The sequence below is a fragment of the Pan troglodytes genome, chromosome 20 (assembly GCF_028858775.2).
Source record: "Pan troglodytes isolate AG18354 chromosome 20, NHGRI_mPanTro3-v2.0_pri, whole genome shotgun sequence".
NCBI classification, from domain to species: domain Eukaryota; kingdom Metazoa; phylum Chordata; class Mammalia; order Primates; family Hominidae; genus Pan; species Pan troglodytes.
In genome coordinates this window covers 40,817,871-40,840,119 of record NC_072418.2, presented here as the reverse complement: position 1 = coordinate 40,840,119, position 22,249 = coordinate 40,817,871, and the positions used below count along the sequence as shown (strand labels likewise).

The window sequence follows — 22,249 nt, the reverse complement described above, 5'->3', positions numbered from 1 at the left end:
GCAGGTCCTGCACACCTGTAGTACCAACTACTTGAAAGGCTGAGATGGGAAAATCACCTGGGCCTGGGAGGTCAAGGATACAATGAGCCATGTTTGAGTCACTGCACTCCAGCCTGGGCAGGAGTGAGACCCCGTCCCCAAAAAAATAAATAAATAGCACAAAACAATAAAATATTGGAGATTATTAAATTTGGCAAGGACATCTCATTTTTCTAACTTATAGGAAAAATAGTTTAGAAACTCATGTTTATTAGGAATTTATGCATCACATGACTAGCAGACTATGTAGTTGTGTCTTTAATACTTTATTGAATTTTATTTTATCCATTCCTCAGCAGGTCTGAATTATTGTGGTAACCTCCAACATGCAGAAACATTTGTCTGTGGCAATAGGATCCTTTAGGAATAGGATCCTGTGGCAATAGGATCCTTTAGGAATATGTAGACACGTTGCTTTAGTCTGCTACCAGTCATTAGCCACATATACTATATCACTCCTTTTCTCTAATGTGCTCTTGTAATCTCCTATCTTTCCATCTTTAAAATGTTTTTAAAATTTTGTAATGCATGGGTTTGCAGTTTCAGGAATTAGTGACATTCAGGGATGTGGCCATAGACTTCTCTCGGCAGGAGTGGGAATACCTGGACCCTAATCAGAGGGACTTATACAGGGATGTGATGTTGGAGAACTATAGAAACCTGGTATCACTGGGTAAGTTTATTTGCCTCAAGTAATTTAAAATGCGATCTGTGATATGTTACCTTTCAACACAATGAATTTCAAGGCCGTATTTCAAGACATAGTTGAATTTCTTCTTCCTGTTCTTAGAGGAATATTTCAGCTCTGCCTGTTTGACAATGGCTGTTCCACCAAGCACCATCATTTTCTTCATCCTTTAGAGATAGTCACATATTCTCCTGCCCCTTATGATTGCCTCCTTTCCTTAATATCCAAGGGGCTGGGTTAAAATTATATATTATTATTATTAAATTATATATTATTAGTCCATGAATAACCATTGTCCAGGAATCCTGGTTTCCCATTGTGCATATTTCCAGAATTCCTATAGATATGCCTTGTCATCATCTGATCCACCTGCAGGGACAAAAGATGCAGATTCATGATTTACTCTGAGTATAAGAAGAACACCTGTGACATATAGTGCTGGATTAGATGAACAATATTTATTGGAAACTGAAGAGTCCACATTTCATTTCCTGTAGCCAATTGGTATGATTTATTGTTGAAAGTTATAATTCATGAGCTTTGCATTGAGTTTGAATGAAGATTTTATATGTCAGTCGGGATGCTTCTTTTTCTCTCATACAGAAATAATAAAATAATTATAATTGGTACAGTTGTGCTCATTATGTCCCCAGCCACTCTTCGGAAGGGAGGGGGAATATATATATATATATATATATATGATAACTTAATCCTGAAAGAACTGTGTGATAGTATTATTGTTATTATCTTATTTATTTATTTATTTTTTTCGAGACTGGATCTTACTCTGTTGCCTAGGCTGGAGTGCAGTCATAGCTCACTGTAGCCTCGACCTCCTTGGCTCAAGTGATCCTCCCGCCTCAGCCTCCTTAGTAGTTGGGACTATAGATGCACCACCATGCCTAATTTTTTTTTTTTTTTTTTTTTTTTTTTTTGTAGAGATGAGGTCTCGCTGTGTTGCCCGGGTTGGTCTCAAACTCCTGGTCTCAAGTGATCCTCCCACCTCGACCTTCCAAAATGCTGGGATTATAGGCGTGAGCCACCGTGCCTAGCCAATAGTAGTATTATTATGTCCAGTTTATTTGCCAAATTGGAATAATGAGTTGAAGTCACATGGCCAAAGTCACAAGGTTGGTAGATTTAAGAGGAATAATTTGTGCCCCAGCCTTCTGGCTCCAGAGAACTTCACAGCTACTTTGGGGTGGTAATATTTGGAAAGAGACATTTTATAAGGTCACAGGTTAAACTTTCTCCTAAGAGACCACACGTGTATGAGTTTACATTAAAATAAGGTTTTACTGTACCTGTTTCATTTCTTCAATCATCTCACCCCTCTTTTATTTGAAGTCCTTAGTTCATTGTAAATTTAATCAAAGCTCAAAGGTTTCTGTTACTTTTGTTTTTATTTTTATACCATGTGGCATTTCTTTTCTTATAAGGAGGACATTCCATTTCTAAACCAGTTGTGGTTGATTTACTGGAGCGAGGAAAAGAGCCCTGGATGATTTTGAGGGAAGAAACACAGTTCACAGGTAAGGAAGGCAGGGGACACCATCAGGGCCGGCCACAGCCCATGTGGTAAGAGAAAGGAGACATTTTTGTGTTGTTTGTGAAACCTTCCTCCAAGGCACCCAGACTTGTGGAGCAAAGGCCTACAACCTGGTTGGGAATAAAGATCGTAGCATAAGCTATGGAAGAAGCTTCAACTTTACCCCATTTACCAATCACCTTATTTCTTTTATATTTCAAATCTGTTTTCAGTGATAGGGGCTTTCTTTTTTCTTTTCTTTTTTTTTTTTTTTTTCCCGAGACAGAGTCTTGCTCTGTCGCCCGGGCCGGAGTGCAGTGGCTTGATCTCCGCTTATTGCAACTTCCACCTCCTGGGTTCAAGTGATTCTCCTGCCTCAGCCTCCCGAGTAGCTGGAATTACAGGCGTGTGCCACCATGCCCGGCTAATTTTTGTATTTTTAGTAGAGACACGGTTTCACCATGTTGGCCAGGCTGGTCTCGAACTCCTGACCTCGTGATCTGCCTGCCTCAGACTCCCAAAATGCTGGGATTACAGTTGTGAGCCACTACACCCAGCCTCGTTTTTCTTTAGTGCAATATTTTACCTGTATTTTGGACTCAACTGTTTTTCCAGCTCCCCTTTTGCACACACACACAACACACATATCAATGTAGTGATCATGAGGAAGACATGTAAGGTCCTTATCCTTATGGAAATTTACATTGTACTAAAGAACACATAAAAATAAACAGGTAGGCTGGGTGCAGTGGCTCACGCCTGTAATCCCAACACTTTGAGAGGCCGAGATGGGTGGCTCAGGAGGTCAGGAGTTCAAGACCAGCCTGGCCGGTCTTGAATGGTGAAACCCCGTCTCTACTAAAAATACAAAAATTAGCCAGGCATGGTGGCAGGTGCCTGTAATCCCAGCTATTTGGGAGGCTGAGGCAGGAGAATCGCTTGAACCCAGGCGGCAGAGGTTGCAGTGAGCCGAGATCACGCCATTGCACTCCAGCCTGGGCGACAGAGTAAGACTCTGTCTCAAAAATAAAATAAAATAGGCCGGGCGCAGTGGCTCACGCCTGTAATCCCAGCACTTTGGGAGGCCGAGATGGGCAGATCACGAGGTCAGGAGATCGAGACCATCCTGGCTAACATGGTGAAACCCCGTCTCTACTAAAAATACAAAAAAATTAACAGGGCACAGTGGCGGGCGCCTGTAGTCCCAGCTACTCAGGAGGCTGAGGCAGGAGAATGGCATGAACCCGGGAGGCGGAGCTTGCCGTGAGCTGAGATCGCGCCACTGCACTCCAGCCTGGGCGACAGAGCGAGACTCCGTCTCAAAAAAAAAAAAAAAAAAAGGAATGAATCTCATGCCGTTTTTTATGTTGGCGGAGGGGGAACTAGGAGGAGGTTGAGGTCAGGAGGTGACTGGCGAGTACAGATATCTGCGTGTCAGCAGGGGTCCGAGAAGGTTGCACAACGTTGTCCTCGGTCAGGTCACAATGCTCCTATAAATCTTTAACATAACGTTGTTACTTGTATGTACACCCTCCCTATCTCCTTGGGAATTATTAATAGTTTTGGAAAGGGATTATTATTCCTTGCTTTAAAGTTATAGTATAAATTAAATCCTCCCATAGTTAACTTGGCCAGCGTGCAGTTATGAGCAAACGCCATTAGCTTGTGAGGTTAGAAGTAAGGTGGAGTCAGCTATGCTAGATTTATTTCACTGTTACACTTAATCGATTTTGATTCAGTTTATTTAATTTATTTTTTTGCAAGACAACTTCCTGGGCAGTATTGTATGCATCATATGTTGGCACTTTTCCTGCTCCCCTCATACCAGACAGAGCTGGGCTTATGGTTTACTGTGTTAAAGGAAAACACCACCTCTGAAGAGCTTTATATAGTATCTCAGAGGCAGAAGGGCAAGGATAGCTTTTACTGAGAATTAAAAGTTTGGTTTAAGGCTGGTCTTCATGCGGGGACTTGATTAGGATTAGGTAAAGATGAAGACACCACAGTGGAGAATTAGTGGAAACAGCTAGGTTAGAATTTTGAGGTTAGGAATTGAAAATTTTCTAGAGTACAAACTGTTGATGTTTGCCATTTAAGAGTTGATGGCTCTTTCAGGAACTTCCAGTAATGAACAATGAAGCCATTTGCCTGTGCAAGAAACTTCCAGAACAGTAAAATTGTGCTGAGGAAAACAGTGGGATGTGTTTATGTAGACAGTAAGCTACCTGTAGGGGGATTGGTAGGTCCACTTCTCTGTTTCAAGGCTGAGTGTGGGAGTGAATGGTTTAGGTTCTCAGCATAAACTTTCTGGTTGTCTCTCTGTGATTTTCAGCAGTCATTTATGCTCAGTGCCTGGATGTATTAATTCATCAGACATTCCAAAATGGTCATATTCTAATTCTAACATTTCTTTTTCATTTATTATGTACAAATATAAACAATTTTTTACATCACCTACTATTTGGTAACTACTGATACCATTTGGAAAATAAAGGCTGATCAATATTTGGTCTTTTCTCTTTTCTTTTTTTTTTTGAGATGGAGTTTTGCTCTTGTCGCCCAGGCTGAAATGCAATGGTGTGATCTTGGCTCATTGCAACCTCCACCTCCCAGGTTCAAGCCATTCTCCTGCCTCAGCCTCCCAAGTAGCTGGGATTACAGGCATGCACCACCATGCTCGGCTAATTTTTATATTTTTAGTAGAGAGGGGGGTTTTGCCATGTCGGCCAGGCTGGTCTCAAACTCCTGACCTCAGATGATCCACCGGACTCGGCTTCCCAAAATGTTAGGATTACAGACATGAGCCACCGTGCCTGGCCCCTAGGATCCTTCATAGGTAACTAGGCAGTTTTTGTTTTTGTTTTTGAGACGGAGTTTTGCTCTTGTTGTCCAGGCTGGTGTGCAATGGCACAATCTCAGCTCACTGCAACCTCCGTCTCCCAGGTTCAAGCGATTCTCCTGCTTCAGCCTCCCGAGTAGCTGGGATTACAGGCACGTGCCACCACACCCAGCTAATTTTGTGCTTTTAGTAGAGATGGGGTTTCTCCATGTTGGTCAGGCTGGTCTCGAACTCCCGACCTCCGGTGATCCGCCTGCCTCGGCCTCCCAAAGTGCTAGGATTACAATCATGAGCCACCACTCCCAGATTTAGACAGTTATTTTATTGGCAGTCTTCTCCCATCTGATATGACAAAGTGTTGCAGGCTTATCTTGTACGTTTCCTGTACCAAGCCTTTAGTCAGCCATAAGTTTGTGAATTATTGGGTTCTTTTAGTGGGAAATGGTATTTTAAGGCCACAGTCTAGCCTCTAGAAGTGCCCATTTTTCTGGGTTGAAGATTGTTATAGGCTTTTTACCAGCTAAAGATAGAAAAATCTGTAAGTGACTGGGTGTGGTGGTTCACGCCTGTAATCCCAGCACTTTGGGAGGCCAACCTGAGGTCAGGAGTTCAAGACCAGCCTGGCCAACATGGTGAAACGCCATCTCTACTAAAAATACAAAAATTAGCCAGGCATTGTGGCGGCTACCTGTAATTCCAGCTACTGGGAAGGCTGATGCAGGAGAATCACTTGAATCCAGGAGGCAGAGGTTGCAGTGAACAGAGATCATGCCACACTGCACTCCAGCCTAGGCGACAAGAGTGAAAGTCCGTCTCAAAAAAAAAAAAAAAAAAAAAAGGCCGGGCGCGGTGGCTCACACCTGTAATCTGAGCACTTTCGGAGGCCGAGGCAGACGGATCACGAGGTCAGGAGATCGAGACCATATCCTGGCTAACACAGTGAAACCCCGTCTCTACAAAAAATACAAAAAATTTGTCGGGCGCAGTGGTGGGCACCTGTAATCCCAGCTACTCGGGAGGCTGAGGCAGGAGAATGGTGTGAACCCGGGAGGTGGAGCTTGCAGTGAGCCAAGATAGCACCACTGCAGTCCAGCCTGGGTGAAAGAGCGAGACTCCGTCTCAAAAAAAAAAAAAAGTGACTCATGCCTGTAATGCCAGCACTTTGGGAGGCCGAGGCGGGCAGATCACGAGGTCAAGAGATCGAGACCATTCTGGCCAACATGGTGAAACCCTGTCTCTATTAAAAGTACAAAAATTAGCTGGGCGTGGTGGCACTGGTCTGTAGTCCCAGCTACTAGGGAGGCTGAGGCAGGAGAATTGCTTGAATCCGGGAGATGGAGGTTGCAGTGAGCCGAGATCGGGCCACTGCACTCCAGCCTGGTGACAGAGCGACACTCCGTCTTAGAAAAAACAACAACAACAAAAAAAAACAAAAAAAACTCTAAGTATACATATATGTATGTGTTTACATATTTACATAAAAATAAATTACCTAATGAGTTTATATGGCAACTTCCTGGCCAAACTTAGAACTAAATGGTGTTTAATTGAAATTTTCTGTCTTTGATCTGTATCTCTTATTCCTCAGTACGAATTCTCCAATACTCCAGTGATGATAAAATTAAAATATCATGTAAGTATTCATTTCCTTTATTCTATTTTTTTTTTTTTTTTTTTTTTTTTTTTTTTGAGACAGAGTTTCACTCTTGTCGCCCTGGCTGGAGTGAAAAGGTGCGATCTTGACTCATCGCAACCTCTGCCTCCTGGGTTCAAGCGAGTCTCCTGCCTCAGCCTCCAGAGTATCTGAGATTACAGGCATGCGGTACCATGCCCGGCTAATTTTGTATTTTTAGTACAGATGGGGTTTCTCCATGTTGGTCAGGCTTGTCTTGAACTCCCGAACTCAGGTGACCTGCCCACCTTGGCCTCCCAAAGTGTTGGGATTACAGGCATGAGCCACCATGCCCAGTCATTTCCTTTATTCTTTATGACACATAAAACATTCTTAGAACATTAATAACAGCTTTACTACCTAAATGATTACTGAAAACAGTTTTTTAGTATGCCCAGTCTCCTCCCAATTTTTAGTTTTACTGTAATCATATTATGAAATATATAGTCATTGCATCATATGCTTTCTCCCTTATGACTGATATTTACTCTGTTTTTTTTGTTTTGTCTTGTTTTTTTTGAGACAGTCTCACTCTGTCGCCCAGGCTGGAGTACAGTGATGTATCTTGGCTCACTGCAACCTCTGGCTTCTGGTTTCAAGCGATCTTCCTGCCTCAGCCTCCCAAGTAGCTGGGATTCCAAGTGTGTGCCACCATGCCTGGCTAATTTTTGTATTTTTACAAAATACAAAGGGTGGTCTCGAACTCCTGACCTCAAGTGATCTGCCCACCACGGCCTCCCAAAGTGCTGGGATTACACTCTTGAGCCCCGGTAACTGGCCCTGATATTTACTCTTAACCTAAGTATATATTTATAATATATATATATAACTATAGTTGTTCTTGGGTATTTGGTGCTCAGCACCCTGTGGCATGGCTGCAGTGATTCATGCATATGAGACAGCCTTCCAGGAGCTCTCTTTTCCACAGGTGCTAGAGCTCAAGTGCTAGGAAATGAGATCCACACGGCAGGAGTGTGGGCCTCCCCTGACTTAAGAAGACTGGTTTGGCTGGGCGCAGTGGCTCATGCCTGTAATCCCAGCACTTTGGGAGGCCAAGGCAGGTGGATCGCTTGAGGTCAGGAGTTCGAGACCAGCCTGTTCAACATGGTGAAACCCTGTCTCTACCAAAAACATAAAAAATTAGCCGGGTGTGGTGATGCATGCCTGTAATCTCAGCTACTCAGGAGGCTGAGGCAGGAGAATCACTTGAACCAGGGAGTCGGAGGTTGTAGTGAGCCGAGATCGCACCACTGCACTCCAGCCTTGGTGACAGAATGAGACTCCGTCTCAAAAAAAAAAAAAAAAAGACTGGCTCCAAAGGTTGGTACAATATCTGGTGTGAGGATTCTTTAGTCATCGTTTCCAGGGTCTTTCAAGGACATGCTCTTTTAAAAAGAAATGTAGTCAAAGAAACCCTAAATATGGTGTTCTCTTCATCTAGCCCCTAGTCCACACTCCGAGGTGCAACTTGCCAATCAGGGTCATTGTTACCATAAATAATGAAACTTATTAACATAGTTGACACATTCTGTTTTTAGGGAAGCAGCGTTGGAGAGTTAGCCTAAGAGTACATCCTCATGCAGAATGGGATTCCCATTCTGTTTAATGTTTAATTACAGAACATTGGAAAATGTTTTGTTAACCCTTTGCCCACATTACCCAAGTGATTTCACAATACTCTAAGAATATTATCAAATATACAGTCCACATCCAAATTTCTCCCAATTATCCCAATAATGTCCTTTTATAAATTTTAAAATCTAGGATCAACTGAAGGAACATCTGTCATACTTACTCACCAAATCTATTTAATATCCTTTAATTCAGAGCATCTTCCTTCATGAAATTGACACCTTTGCAAAGTCCAGTCCACTTGATTTCTTTTTAGAATGTCTACAATCTACAATGTATTATCACTTCCTTATGATTAAATTCAAGCCAAACATATTTTGAAAAATTGCCCCCAGGTGATGTTCTATTCTTCCCATTGTATCACATGAGGAGACAATAATAGTTTGTTCCACTGGCAATGCTAATATTATAATTTGGTGAAATAAGAATTTGTGCCTTAGGCAATGCTAATATGATATAACTGGTTTGAGATGCTTTCCATGATTGTATCTGTCCAGGCCAAGGAAAAACTTCTTTTTCACCCTCTGAAGTTTCACTGAAAATCACTGACAAAAGGCAAATTGAGGAGAAAAGGCATACAAATTGATCTAATCATACTTTTTCATGACACAGGAGCCTTTAGAAAGAAGATCCAAAGGTACAGGGGAAATTACCTATTTTTATGCTTAGGTTTAACAAAGTATGGACAGCTATGTAGAAACAGGATTGGGCAAAAAGGGTGTGATCTAATGCTAACAGCCTGAGTAGGGAAACCCAGCAAGGCCTGTCTGTCTAGGTTCTTCTTGGCCTCTCAGAACACGTATTCCTTCCTTCCGGAATGGGGCACTCTCTCTGGAATGGGGGACTTATGACCAACAGTCAAACAAAGTAGGCCAGGGAATTTTTTATGGCCAGTTTTTACCCAAAAAGGCAGGGGAAAGTTAGAGTAATATTTTTAGGTTTTATGAGTAGCTCTGGGGACAAGGGGTTCTGGTTTCCATGACTTGCCTTGGGGAAGAGGGCTTCTAGTCTTTATGGTTAGCCTAGGGGGAGAATGGGACTGAGAGACAGGAGGGCAAGAGAAGGTCGGAGAAAAAACTTTTGCTTCTGAGGATGCTTTGCGGACTTCATTTTGTGGTATTATTTTGTGAGTCCCAGGAAAACAATACAGATATCCTATTTCTCCTCCAACTTTTACACCCCCCGATCCCCACCACAGATTTTAGCTTCCAACAGTAGATTTTGCTTATACCAGTTCTTTTTTTTTCTTTTTGAGACAGAGCCTCACTTTGTCACCCAGGCTAGAGTGCAGGTTCAGTGGTGCTGTCTTGGCTCACTGCCACCTCCGCCTCCCAGGCTCAGGCTGGGATTACAGGCGCTGTAGCTGGGATTACAGGCTTGTGCCACCACCCCCAGCTAATTTTTGTAGTTTTTGTAGAGATGGGTTTTCACCATGTTGACCAGGCTGGTCTTGAGCCCCTGACCTCAGGTCATCTACCTGCCTCAGCCTCCCAAAGTGCTGGGATTACAGGCGTGAGCCACTGCGCCCAGCCTGCTTGTACCCATCTTAAAGCAACATTTGCCTACTGATGATTTTGCATTAACTTCCTACATTTATTAGCTGGAAACTTTTTTCTTCTTCTTCTTCAGACAGACTCTCACTCTGTTGCCCAGGCTGGAGTGCAATGGCGCGATCTCAGCTCACTACAACCTCCGCCTCCCAGGTTCAAGTGATTCTTCTGCCTCAGCCTCCTGAGTAGCTGGAATTACAGGCATGCACCACCACGCCTGGCTAATTTTTGTATTTTTAGTAGAGACGGGGTTTCACCATGTTGGTCAGGCTGGTATCGAACTCCTGACCTTGTGATCTGCCCGCCGCGGCCTCCCAAAGTGCTGGGATTACAGGCTTGAGCCACCCCACCCGGCCCATTAGCTGGAATTCTTCTGTAAGAAGGAATACTCCCTTTTTCCTCTATTTATTCAATTATTTATATCAATATGGACTCATAGATGTTTATTTTATTCCATGAGTTATAATACAATACTATCCTTAGTTATTTTTCTTCTGCTTTGGCCATTGGGAACTCTTTCAAGTTGGCGTCTGTGCCTTTTCAACCTGCTCACCTTTGGTGAGCATTTCTTATTTTCTGGCACTACAAGTTGTTAATCTAGGATTATCTTATATTTTCTTTGCCATAGCCCTGGAATCAGCCACTTCTGTAAGAAGCACCAGTTCCTTTTATTGGGAACGCCATTTAGAAATCCAGATCTAGGCTTAGGTATGCTAATTGCTCCTGGACCCTCTTAGTGCTAGGCCCTCTTAACTCATTGAACTGGCAGCTATGTACATATGTGTGGCAATGTGGCCAATCACTCTGGAGTATTTTCCTGTTCTTTTGAAGCTGCAACACCAGAACATGCTTTATACAAATCTTAAAACTCCAAATCATGTGTGTGAACAATGTCAGTCTTTATCGTTTGCATTTCTTATCGCTGAAGCTGAGAAAAATAATTTTCTCCATTTCATCTTGTCCAAATTTTACATATACTAAAGGAATTGCCACACTGGCAGTAATATCTAATCATTTATCCAGTTGCAGTGAAAATGAACAAAGACCAGTGAAGGTTGATATGCCATTATTAAATTAGGATAAAGAAACCAACAACGTAAGTTTTACACTCTAACTTAAACTATAATTTTTATTTTTATTTTTATTTATTTATTTATTTTTTGAGACAGAGTCTCGCTGTGTTGCCCAGGCTGGAGTGCAGTGGCGCAATCTTGGCTCACTGCAAGCTCTGCCTCCCAGGTTCACACCATTTTCCTGCCTCAGCCTCCCGAGTAGCTGGGACTACAGGTGCCCACCATCACGCCTGGCTAATTTTTTTGTATTTTTAGTAGAAACGGGGTTTCACTGTGTTAGCTAGGATGGTCTCAATCTCCTGACCTCGTGATCCACCTGCCTCGGCCTCCCAAAGTTCTGGGATTACAGGCGTGAGCCACCGCGCCTGGCCTAAACTATAATTTTTAAAAAGAAATTTGAAAAATGATAGTTTTTAAAAACCCTTGAAACTAAATCTATGTTTATATTTTATTAAATGTTTATAAACTTTTGAGTTACAGTTAAACTTCAGGTCAATTAAAATAGAGTTCTTTTACTTGATGTAAAAGAAATTGTTCTCTGATATTGCTATAAATTTCTAATGGTGCTATGTTCTTGTCAGAGATTAAGAACTTGTATAACATATAATTCTATAATATGTAATTATATACTTCTATATTGTGTGATTCGTTATTTTGTTTGTTTGTTTATTAGAGATGGGGGTCTCACTGGGTTGCTCAGCTGGTCTCTAACTCCTGGGCTCAAGCAGTCCTCCTGCATTGGCTTCCCAAAGTGCTGAAAATACAGGTGTGAGCCTATAATTAGTTATTATTGATATATTAGATATATTGATATATCAGCCTATAATTAGTTATTATTGATATATTAGAAAGCAACTGATTTTTGTCTGAAAATAGCAGCCTTCCTGATATATCTTCATTATTCTGGTACTTTGTATTATTTTGAGTTGGACTTACTTGTTATATGTTTATGATATTTCAAAATATTAATTTTTCTTTATTTAACGATATTTTTCATATATTTCCTAGGGTGTCAATATACTGTTGACTTCCAAGAATTACCAGACATTTCTGTTCATCTAGCAAAGCTAAGCTTATTAGATTTATTGCAAAAAAGGGAGAACAACCTCTTGAAAGAGTAACAGTAGTGTCTTAAAATAAGAAACCAGGAAATTGACTTATCAGGTTTTAGAACCAGACTGGGTCATTTTTTTTTTCCTTTCTTTTTTTTTTTTAGACGGAGTCTTGCTCTGTCGCACAGGCTGGAGTGCAGTGGCCCGATCTCAGCTCACTGCAACCTCCGCCTCCCAGGTTCAAACAATTCTCCTGCCACAGCCTCCAAGTAGCTGGGATTACAGGTGTGCGCCACCACGCCCGGCTAATTTTTGTATTTTTAATAGAGACGGGGTTTCACCATGTTGGCCAGGCTGGTCTGGCACACCTGACCTCAGGCGATCCACCCACCCCTGCCTCCCAAAGTGCTGGGATTACAGGCGTGAGCCACCGCATCCAGCCTCTTTCTTTTTTAAAAAACGTGCTCCACAGAAAAGTAGCAACTGGGTAATTTTATATATATATATATAATATATATATATATTTTATACTTTAAGTTCTAGGGTACATGTGCACAACATGGAGGTTTGTTACATATGTATACATGTGCTATGTTGGTGTGCTGCACCCATTAACTCATCATTTACATTAGATATATCTCCTAATGCTATCCCTCCCCCCTACCCCCACCCCACAACAGGCCCCAGTGTGTGGTGTGTGATGTTCCCCTTCCTGTGTCCAAGTGTTCTCATTGTTTAATTCCCACCTATGAGTGAGAATATGCAGTGTTTGGTTTTTTTGTCCTTGCGATAGTTTGCTGAGAATGATGGTTTCCAGCTTCATCCATGTCCCTACAACGGACATGAACTCATCATTTTTTATGACTGCATAGTATTCCATGGTGTATATGTGCCACATTTTCTTAATCCAGTCTATCATTGTTGGACATTTGGGTTGGTTCCAAGTCTTTGCTATTGTGAGTAGTGCCACAATAAACATACATGTGCATGTGTCTTTATAGCAGCATGATTTATATTCCTTTGGGTATATACCCAGTAATGGGATGGCTGGGTCAAATGGTATTTCTAGTTTTAGATCCCTGAGGAATCGCCACACTGTCTTCCACAGTGGTTGAACTAGTTTACAGTCCCACCAACAGTGTAAAAGTAATTTTTAAGGCAGGTTTTGCAAAACAGAGCGGACTAATTGGGATGGGGCTGAGTCTATGACATCATAATTTTAGTGTGGGCCAGGCGCGGTAGCTCATGCCTGTAATCCCAGCACTTTGGGAGGCCGAGGCAGGCAGATCACGAGGTCGGGAGATCGAGACCATCATGGCTAACACAGTGAAACCCTGTGTCTACAAAAAAATACAAAAAATTAGCCGGGCGTGGTGGCGGGCGCCTGTAGTCTCAGCTACTCGGGAGGCTGAGGCAGGAGAATTGCTTGAACCCGGGAGGTGGAGGTCGCAGTGAGCCAAGATCACGCCACTGTACTCTAGCCTGGGCGACAGAGTGAGCCTCCGTCTCAAAAATAATAATAATAATAACAACAATAATAATTTTAGTGTGGGTAGGCAGTGAGAGGTGAGATACTTGGAGCCTTGAGGAGTAAGCAATTGGCCTTAAGAGGGGATTGTGTTGGTTTCACTTCTCAGTAACCCCCATTTTTCCATTTTTGGTCATCCTTCTGCTTGAGATGGAAGATAAACTTATGTGGGAACACTAGTTCAGATGTACAGTGCTGTTTGATGTTATCGTTGTGTTTTTAAAAGTTTTCCCTCATGGTTATTCTAATCTCCATACATTTCATATTTTTGTATTCCTTTTGTTGGAAGATAATTTGTTGGCTCATTCGATGGAACATATATAGTAGCATTGCTATATATATGACTGTATAGTAGCATTTTATTATTTTATCATAATATGAGATTATATATTGTATATATATATAAAAAGTGATATAGTAGCATTTTATTATTCTGGAGATCACACTTCTGAACAAACGTATTTAGGGAAGAATTGCGATCACAGTTTATAGTCTCCTAAATCAGGAGCCAACAGAGGCCAAATTAAAACAAAAGAACAGATTCCTTACCGAATGCAAAGAGCCATTATAACTAGATAAGTAGGGGCATTCTGCAAGTTTCCTAATGTTATTGCGACTCTGTTTTTTGAGTCATTAATATTAGTAATATTAAAGATTCCACAGAGATCTCTAGTGATATAACATTCTTCCCATAAGACAGCACATAAGCCTGCCCCCTTAGACCAGCATTGCATCTAAAGCAGCTCTCTTTTGAGTGACCATGCCTGCAATTTTACGCACCTCCGTTGAGGAGTTCTGTGCTTTAATCCCGTGATCTTAATCTACTATTTCTGAAACTGTATGTACAATTCTTAACATTTCTCAGCCCTCATAGAGCATAACATGAAGAGGTTTGGGGGAAGAAGGAGATGGCAGAATTTCCCTTCAACAGTTAAAGTTCTTTAAGTGGCATCAGGCCCACGAAATCTCCTTGAATTAAGTGATCTAAAGATCTCTTATTCTGAGAAAGGAAGTTGGTAGGCCAACATTGATCCTAGGTAAAATAAGGATCAGTTTACTGAGATATAACAACTCTGTGCCCACTTCGCAGATAGGAGCCAACAGCCTTTTCACAGTATCAGTCATTAGGAGACAGCCAGACATCTGTTTTCCCTGCAGGCTTCCCTGAAGGGTCAGTGGTGGGATAATACAGGTTAGCGTGTTAACCTAAGCGAAAGAGCACAGGGTTGAGCCCAAGTAGTGGGCTTTTCTTACAAGGTTTATAAAAGTGATTAATTTCCTCATGTTATTCTTTATTTCGTGTATTAGGAAATTTGCCTTTTATTCTTACTGCATTGCCTCATTTAACTTTTTTTTTTTTTTTGCGAAGAACTATTTTGCAGTTGTTTTATATTTTTCTAAATACAGTAAATCATTTTTGCTCTGATTTTACCAATGCCTCTTCTGTTGCATCAATTTATTTTCTTTCTGATTTTGAAATTTGTGAGTCATAATTACTCACTTATTTTCATTCTTTTTTGATCTCTTCAGTATTTAAGGCCATAGATTTTGCTTTAAGCACAGATTTTGCTGTTCTATCTAGTTATATAATGTTTACACAGTTATAATTTTAGTTTATTTTGGCCCCTTGCTTCAGGTCAATTAAAATAGAGTTATTTTACTTCATGTAATAGGAATTGCTCTCTGATACTGCTATAAATTTCCAATGGTACTATGTTCTTGTTAGAGATTAAAGTCTGTGTTCCTAATTCTTCAAGAACTTGTTGAAATGTCAACTCAACAAATTGTTGGCGCTCTATGTGGTTAGATTTCCATGAATGCTCTGAGGTCAATGTTTTAAGTATTCTTTGTCCACTTGAAATAAAGTTTATTATCAGAGATAAGCATTGTAATTAGATTTCATCAGTGCTTATTTAGATTTATTCCATTGGGCCAGGTGTGGTGGCTCACGCCTGTAATCCCAGCACTTTGGGAGGCCGAGGCGGGCGGATCACGAGGTCAGGAGATCAAGACCATCCTGGCTAACACAGTGAAACCCTGTCTCTACTAAAAATACAAAAATTATCCGGGCGTGGTGGCAGGGGCCTGTAGTCCCGGCTACTCGGGAGGCTGAGACAGGAGAATGGCGTGAACCCGGGAGGCGGAGCTTGCAGTGAGCTGAGATGGAGCCACTGCACTCCAGCCTGGGAGACAGAGCGAGACTCTGTCTCAAAATAAATAAATAAAATAGATTTATTCTATTAATTTGAGACTGTTATTCTTTACCTCTAATTAGTTGCTTTTTATTTTTAGAAATCTTTTAGTTCTTTTTCTTTGAAAATTGATTTGATAGTAGGTGTTATGTTGTGTGGCTGTTCCTAACTTTTAAATTCATTGTTATTTCATTGTTTAATATTATGGAGTGCCATTTGGTCTATTTTGTAATTTGTGCCCTTAATTCCAAATTTTTTGATATCAAGATTAAGATACCTTTTTTTAAACTTTGCCTTCTGTACCCTTTCTCATCATTCTATTTTAGAGTCTTTTTTTTTTAAAATGAAATCTAGAAATGGATTTTTTTTCTGGAATGCAAGCAAAAGCCATTTAATAGAGACTTTCACATTTTTACATTTATTGTGTGACAATTTTTGGTTCTTTTTGTATTATGCTTTCTGGTTTCTTTTTTTTTTTTTTTTTTTTTTTTTTTTTGAGGTGGAGTCTCACTTTATCACCCAGGCTGGAGTGCAGTGACATGATCTCGGCTCACTGCAACCTCTGCCCCCCGGGTTCAAGCGATTCTCCTGCCTCAGCCTCCGTAGTAGCTGGGATTATAGGCACCTGCCACTGCACCCGGCTAATTTTTGTATTTTTAGTAGAGACAGAGTTTTACCATCTTGGCCAGGCTGGTCTTAAATTCCTGACCTCGTGATCCACCCACCTCGGCCTCCCAAAGTGCTGGGATTACAGGCGTGAGCCACTGTGCCCGGCCATTCTTTTCAATTATTTGATATGCTAGCTTTAAATGACAGTCTTTTCCATGGAATATTATACAAATTGACCACACAACATTCATGGATGTTTGTCCCCAAATCAGCATTTTTACGTGAATTACTTCTTTAGACATTCTCCCAACTTTTCTAGGAACATGACTTTTATCTTTTACTCCCTTTTATGTATCTGACATTGTAGTTGCTGTATGTTCCCAGTTCTCCATTTCCCGGCTGTTGATAATGACCAAAGAGCCTGCCAAGATGAGATCATGAGAAATATATTGTGAGAGTTCTTGTGTATTTAAACTATTGGCTATTTTTGTAGTTGAAAGATACTTTGGATATCAAATTCTTAATTCATCTTACTTTTCTTGAGAACTTCGTACCTATTGCTCCTTTACTTTCTGAGTTTAAGTAACACTAAGTGTAACTCTAATGCCCACTGGATATTTCCTCCCTTCAAAGTGACTTGATCTTTTTGCCTGGCAACTATAAAAATTTTTTTGTTTTTTGAAGTCATAGAACTCTAATAGTATGTGCTTTAAATGGACCATTCTAGTTAGTTTTCCTTGGTATACATAGTGGCTTTTTAATATATAATTCATTTGCTGATAATGTCCAGAAACTTTTCTGGAGTAATATCTTAAAATGTTAATAATCTCCAGTTCTTTCTGTTTTTATTTTGAATACCATATATTTCCATTTACAAATATACTTCTTCTGCCTGTCTTTTATAGCTACTGTTTTCTCTTTTAAAAAAAAATTTACTGTGATAAATAAGATCTAGTATTTGATAGCACAACAAAGTAACTATAGTCAATAATAATTTAATTCTATATTTTAAAATAACTAAAAGAATATAATTGGATTTTTTGTAGCACAAAGGATAAATACTTGAGGTGATGGATGTTCCATTTACCCTGAAGTGATTATTACACATTATATGCCTGTTTCAAAATATCTCATATACCCCATAAATATATACACCTACATTGTACCCACAAAAATTAAAATAATAATAAAATTTTACTGTGAAATATAACAATTTTGCATGAATAGATGTACACTAATATATAACTAAAATATATACTACAGGTGTGTGCCACACCCCCTGCCCCAACCCCGGCTGATTTTTTAAAAATTTTTTTGTAGAGACAGGGTCTTGCTTTTTGGCACAAGCTGATCTTGAACTCCTGGGCTCAAGCAATCCTCCCACCTCAGTGTCCCAAAGTGTTAGGATTACAGACATGAGTTACCACACCCAGCCTGAAATAATGTTAGACAAAAGTTACAAAAATTATACAGTTCAAATGCCATGGCTCATACTTGTAATCCCAGCATTTTGGAATGCTGAGACAGGAGAATTGCTTGAGCCCAGGGGTTTGAGACCAGCTTGGGCAACATAGTGTGATCCTGTCTCTACAAAAAGTACAAAAATTAGCCAGGCACGGTGGCATGTGCCTGTTGTCCCAGCTACTCAAGAGGCTGAGATGGGAGGATGGCTTGAGCCCTGAAGGTTGAGGCTGCAGTGAGCCATGATCATGCCACTGTACTCCAGCCTAGGGAACAGAGCAAAATCCCCATCTCTGAAAAAAAGAGAAAAGAAACCTCATACACATTGCCAGTCATTCCCTATCCTCTCACTCTCAGCCTCTGGCAACCATTAATCTCCTTTGATATCTATAGATTTGCTTATTCTGCATATAAAAAAGGAATCAAGCAACATGTGGCCTTTTGCGAATGACTTTCTTTCACTTAGCATAATGTTTTTGAGTTTCATCCATATAATAGGAGGTATCAATACTCATTCTTTTTTTATGGCTGAATAATATTCTATTCCATCCTATTATTTCTTTTGTTGCTGTGCTTTTGATATTATTGTCTAGGAAACTTTTGTAATCCAAGTTCATGATGATTTACTTCTATGTTATCCTCTAAGTTGGTAGTTTTAGCTCTTACATTTAGGTCTTTGATCCACATTGAGTTAATTTTCATATGTGATATAAAGGGTAGATGCCCAGCTTCATTCTTTTGCATGTGAATATCCAGTTGTGCTAGCACTATTGCTAAAGAGACTCCTTTGAATTTTGTTGGCACCCTTTTTAATAATGAATTAATCATAAATTTGAGATATATGTAAGTGTATGTGTATATATATACACACACAGTCTTTCTGTCTATATACTGTACTATATACTATAGACAGTATATATACTGTCTATACTGTGTATACATGCTGTCTATACTGTATATATATACAGTATGTATACCATACTATACTACTATAGACAGTATATATACTGTCTATATACAGTACTATATACTGCTTGATTTACTGTAGCATTATAAAAAGTTTTGAAGTCACAAGGTATGAGTACTGATACTTGAATTCTTGTCTTTCAAGATTGTTTTGGCTATTGTGAGTCTTCTATATTCACATGTGAATTTTAGTTCAGCTTGTCATTTTCCACAAGAAAAAGGCAGTTGACTTTTTTTTTGTTTTGAGACTGGGTCTTGCTCTGTCATCTGGGGTTGGAGTACAGTAGTGTGATCTCGGCTCACTGCTATAATTCTCCTGCCTCAGAGTCCCAAAGTGCTGGGATTACAGGTGTGAGCCTCCGTGTCTGGCTAAGGTATGTTTTTTAAAAATTTATATAAATACTCTTTCACATGGAGGAGGTTTGCTTTTTTATACAATTGCTAAAATTTTTCTTAGGAATCATTCTTTCTGCATGTATTAACATAATTCATACGATTTTTTTCCTCCATTATTCTGTACTATGTTGAATTCTAGTACTTGACTAACCTTGCATGCTGGACTCCAATTTGGTCATCATGTGTTGATATTTTATCTCTTATCAATTATATCTGAACTTTTAATGTTTTCTTTAGGTTTCATGAGTGGGATTGGATTGCAATTTTTTTTTTCATTATCCTTCCTAACGTTGGATGGCTGGGCGCAGTGGCTCATGCCTGTAATCCCAGCACTTTGGGAGGCCTAGACCGTCAGATCACTTGCGGTCAGGAGTTTGTGACCCAGTCTGGCTAACATGGTGAAACCCTGTCTCTACTAAAAGTACAAAAATTAGCGAGGCATGGTGGCGCAGGCCTGTAGCCTCAGCTACTCAGGAGATTGAGGCAGGAGAATTGCTTGAACCCAGGAGGCGGAGGTTGTGGTGAGCCGAGATCGTGCCACTGCACCCCAGCCTGGGCAACAAAGGGAGACTCCATCTCAAAAAAAAAAAAATTAAAAAAAAAAATGTTGGATGTAAGTGTTTCATTAGCTTCATACATGTATTGAGGGAATGTACCCTTTTACCCCCTCTTAGAATGTCTGAAGAAACACTCCAGAAAAAAAAATCTGAAACTTCAGTTTCCATTGTGCTTTTTAAAAACTTATGCAAATTACATAATGCTTATAGAATTGTCCAAGTTTTCTGTGTGTTGATTTTGCAGTGGCTACTTTTTAGAGTTTTATGCATTTCAAGCAAGTTAGTAACATGTTTTTATCCTAATGCCATCTTATTGTGTTTGTGCAGTGTGGAGAGCTATAGCTGAGGTACCTGGTAGCACTCCTAGGTTGGATATTGTAGCATTTACTTTTTTCTTCATCAGTGTTGAGAGAATTGCATCAGTAACATTAGTTTGAAATAAAATATTTGCCGTTTTGGCTCTTCTGTGGTATTTGTGAACTCCATTTTTTAAAATTACTGGACTTTTATCTTATTTTTGTTTATTTTGTTGCATTTTCCAGCTTCTCATGATGAATATATAGGTCACCAATTTTCAAGTTTTCTCCTTTTCTCATATGTATTTACATCTGCTTTATAAATTGTTTTTTCTTCTTTCATGCTATCAAATATAAATGGATATAAACATACTATTATTTGGTTCAAAATAATTTTATATGGGAATTTAGGTAATATCTCCTTAAATTCTGGGTTGCTGTTTCCTTTCCCCAGCTTTTTATTTTAAAAATCATCAAGCCAAGGGAGAATATTTTAAAAATATATATTTGTGTATATATGTATGTGTGTGTATGTGTATAATGTATAATATATAATATATATACAGTTAATTACCTTTCACATAGATTCATCTTTGGTTATTAACATTTTGCCTTACTTTTTCTCTGTATATATGCACCTTTCTTCTTGGCTCAGTTGATGGTAAGTAGCAGTTGTCATTAAATTTCACCTCTTAACTATGTACATCTCCTAAGAATAAAGACATTCTCCTTCAAAGTCACAATATTATTATAATAGTAATGTAGTCTTATCTACTATAGAGTCTATACTTATATTTGTTATGCTGTTTCTAAAAATGTCATTTATAAAATGTTTCCAGGATCCATTGTGTATTCATACATTGCATTTAGGTCTTAGGCTTTTTTTTTTTTTTTTTTTTTTTTTTGAGACCAAGTCTTGCTCTGTCGCCCAGGCTGGAATGCAGTGGTGTGATCTCGGCTCACTGCAACCTCCACCTCCTGGGTTCAAGCGATTCTCCTGTCTCAGCCTACGAGTTAGCTGGGACTACAGGCACCCGCCACCACGCCTGGCTAATTTTTGTATTTTTAGTAGAAACTGGGTTTCACCATATTGGTCAGGCTGGTCTCGAATTCCTGACCTTGTGATCCGCCTGCCTTGGCCTCCCAAAGTGCTGGGGTTAAGGCATGAGCCACCATGCCCAGCCAGGTCTCAGGCTTTTTATCTTGGTGTTACCTTACTACATTTTCCTCTTTGGGTTTGGCTTTTTTGAAGTGTCTACTCCAGTTTTCTTGTGGAATGTCAGATTTATAGGTTTGATGGTTTCCCCTCATGATTAGAGTAAGATTAAACATTTTTTGCCAAGAATATTGCAGAAGTAGTGCGTAATGATCGTTTTTGTTTGTTTTCTTTTCTCCACCAACCAAACAAAGACCACTGGTAATTATCTTTTTTTAAAATAACTTTAATTTTAGAATAATTTTAGATTTACAAAATTTACAGATTTACAAAGATAATACAGAGATTTCCTGTATACATCTCTCCCACTTTCCACCATTGTTAACATCTTACATAAAGTATGTTTGTCAAAACTAGGAAACTGACATGAGACTCTCCATTGGGATTTCACCAGTTTTTCCATATAGCTCATATTTCTGTTCCAAGATGCATCCAATTAGGGGTACCACATTGTATATATTTGTCTTATCTTCCAGTCTCTTCTGTTCTGTGACAGTTTTTTCTGCTTTTCTTTGTTTTTCATGACTTTGACTGTCTTGACAGACCATGCCAGTAGTGTTCTCCCAATCCAAGTCTGTTGTTTTTTGTAATTAGGCTGGAAGTAGTAGTTTTTAAAAAGACTGTAACAGCCGGGCGCGGTGGCTCATGCCTGTAATCCCAGCACTTTGGGAGGCCGAGGCGGGCGGATCACGAGGTCAGGAGATCGAGACCATCCTGGATAACACGGTGAAACCCCGTCTCTACTAAAAATACAAAAAAATAGCCGGGTGTGGTGTCAGGCGCCTGTAGTCCCAGCTACTCAGGAGGCTGAGGCAGGAGAATGGCGTGAATCTGGGAGGCAGAGTTTCCAGTGAGCCGACCAGCTTGGGCGACAGAGCGAGACTCCGTCTCAAAAAAAAAAAGACTGTAACAGAGGTGAAGTATGCTTTTCATCACATTACATCAGGGGTACATG

At 40.0% G+C, this 22,249-nt stretch overlaps 1 protein-coding gene across 7 annotated transcripts in view; it reads left to right on the top strand.

Moving 5' to 3' along the window:
* The window catches only part of ZNF573 (zinc finger protein 573), a 39,082-nt gene that overhangs the window by 7,340 nt on the left and 9,493 nt on the right, over window positions 1-22,249 (top strand). For 2 of the 7 annotated variants that reach the window (XM_016935827.3, XM_054673394.2), the window contains 3 exons: window positions 580-712; window positions 2,167-2,259; window positions 6,683-6,727. In XM_016935827.3, coding sequence (XP_016791316.1) covers window positions 580-712; window positions 2,167-2,259; window positions 6,683-6,727 — 271 coding nt within the window. Of the gene's footprint in view, window positions 1-579; window positions 713-1,112; window positions 1,232-2,166; window positions 2,260-6,682; window positions 6,728-22,249 lie in introns of those variants that run through there. The other 5 variants (XM_063801617.1, XM_016935828.3, XM_063801618.1 and 2 more) reach the window with 4 other exon arrangements.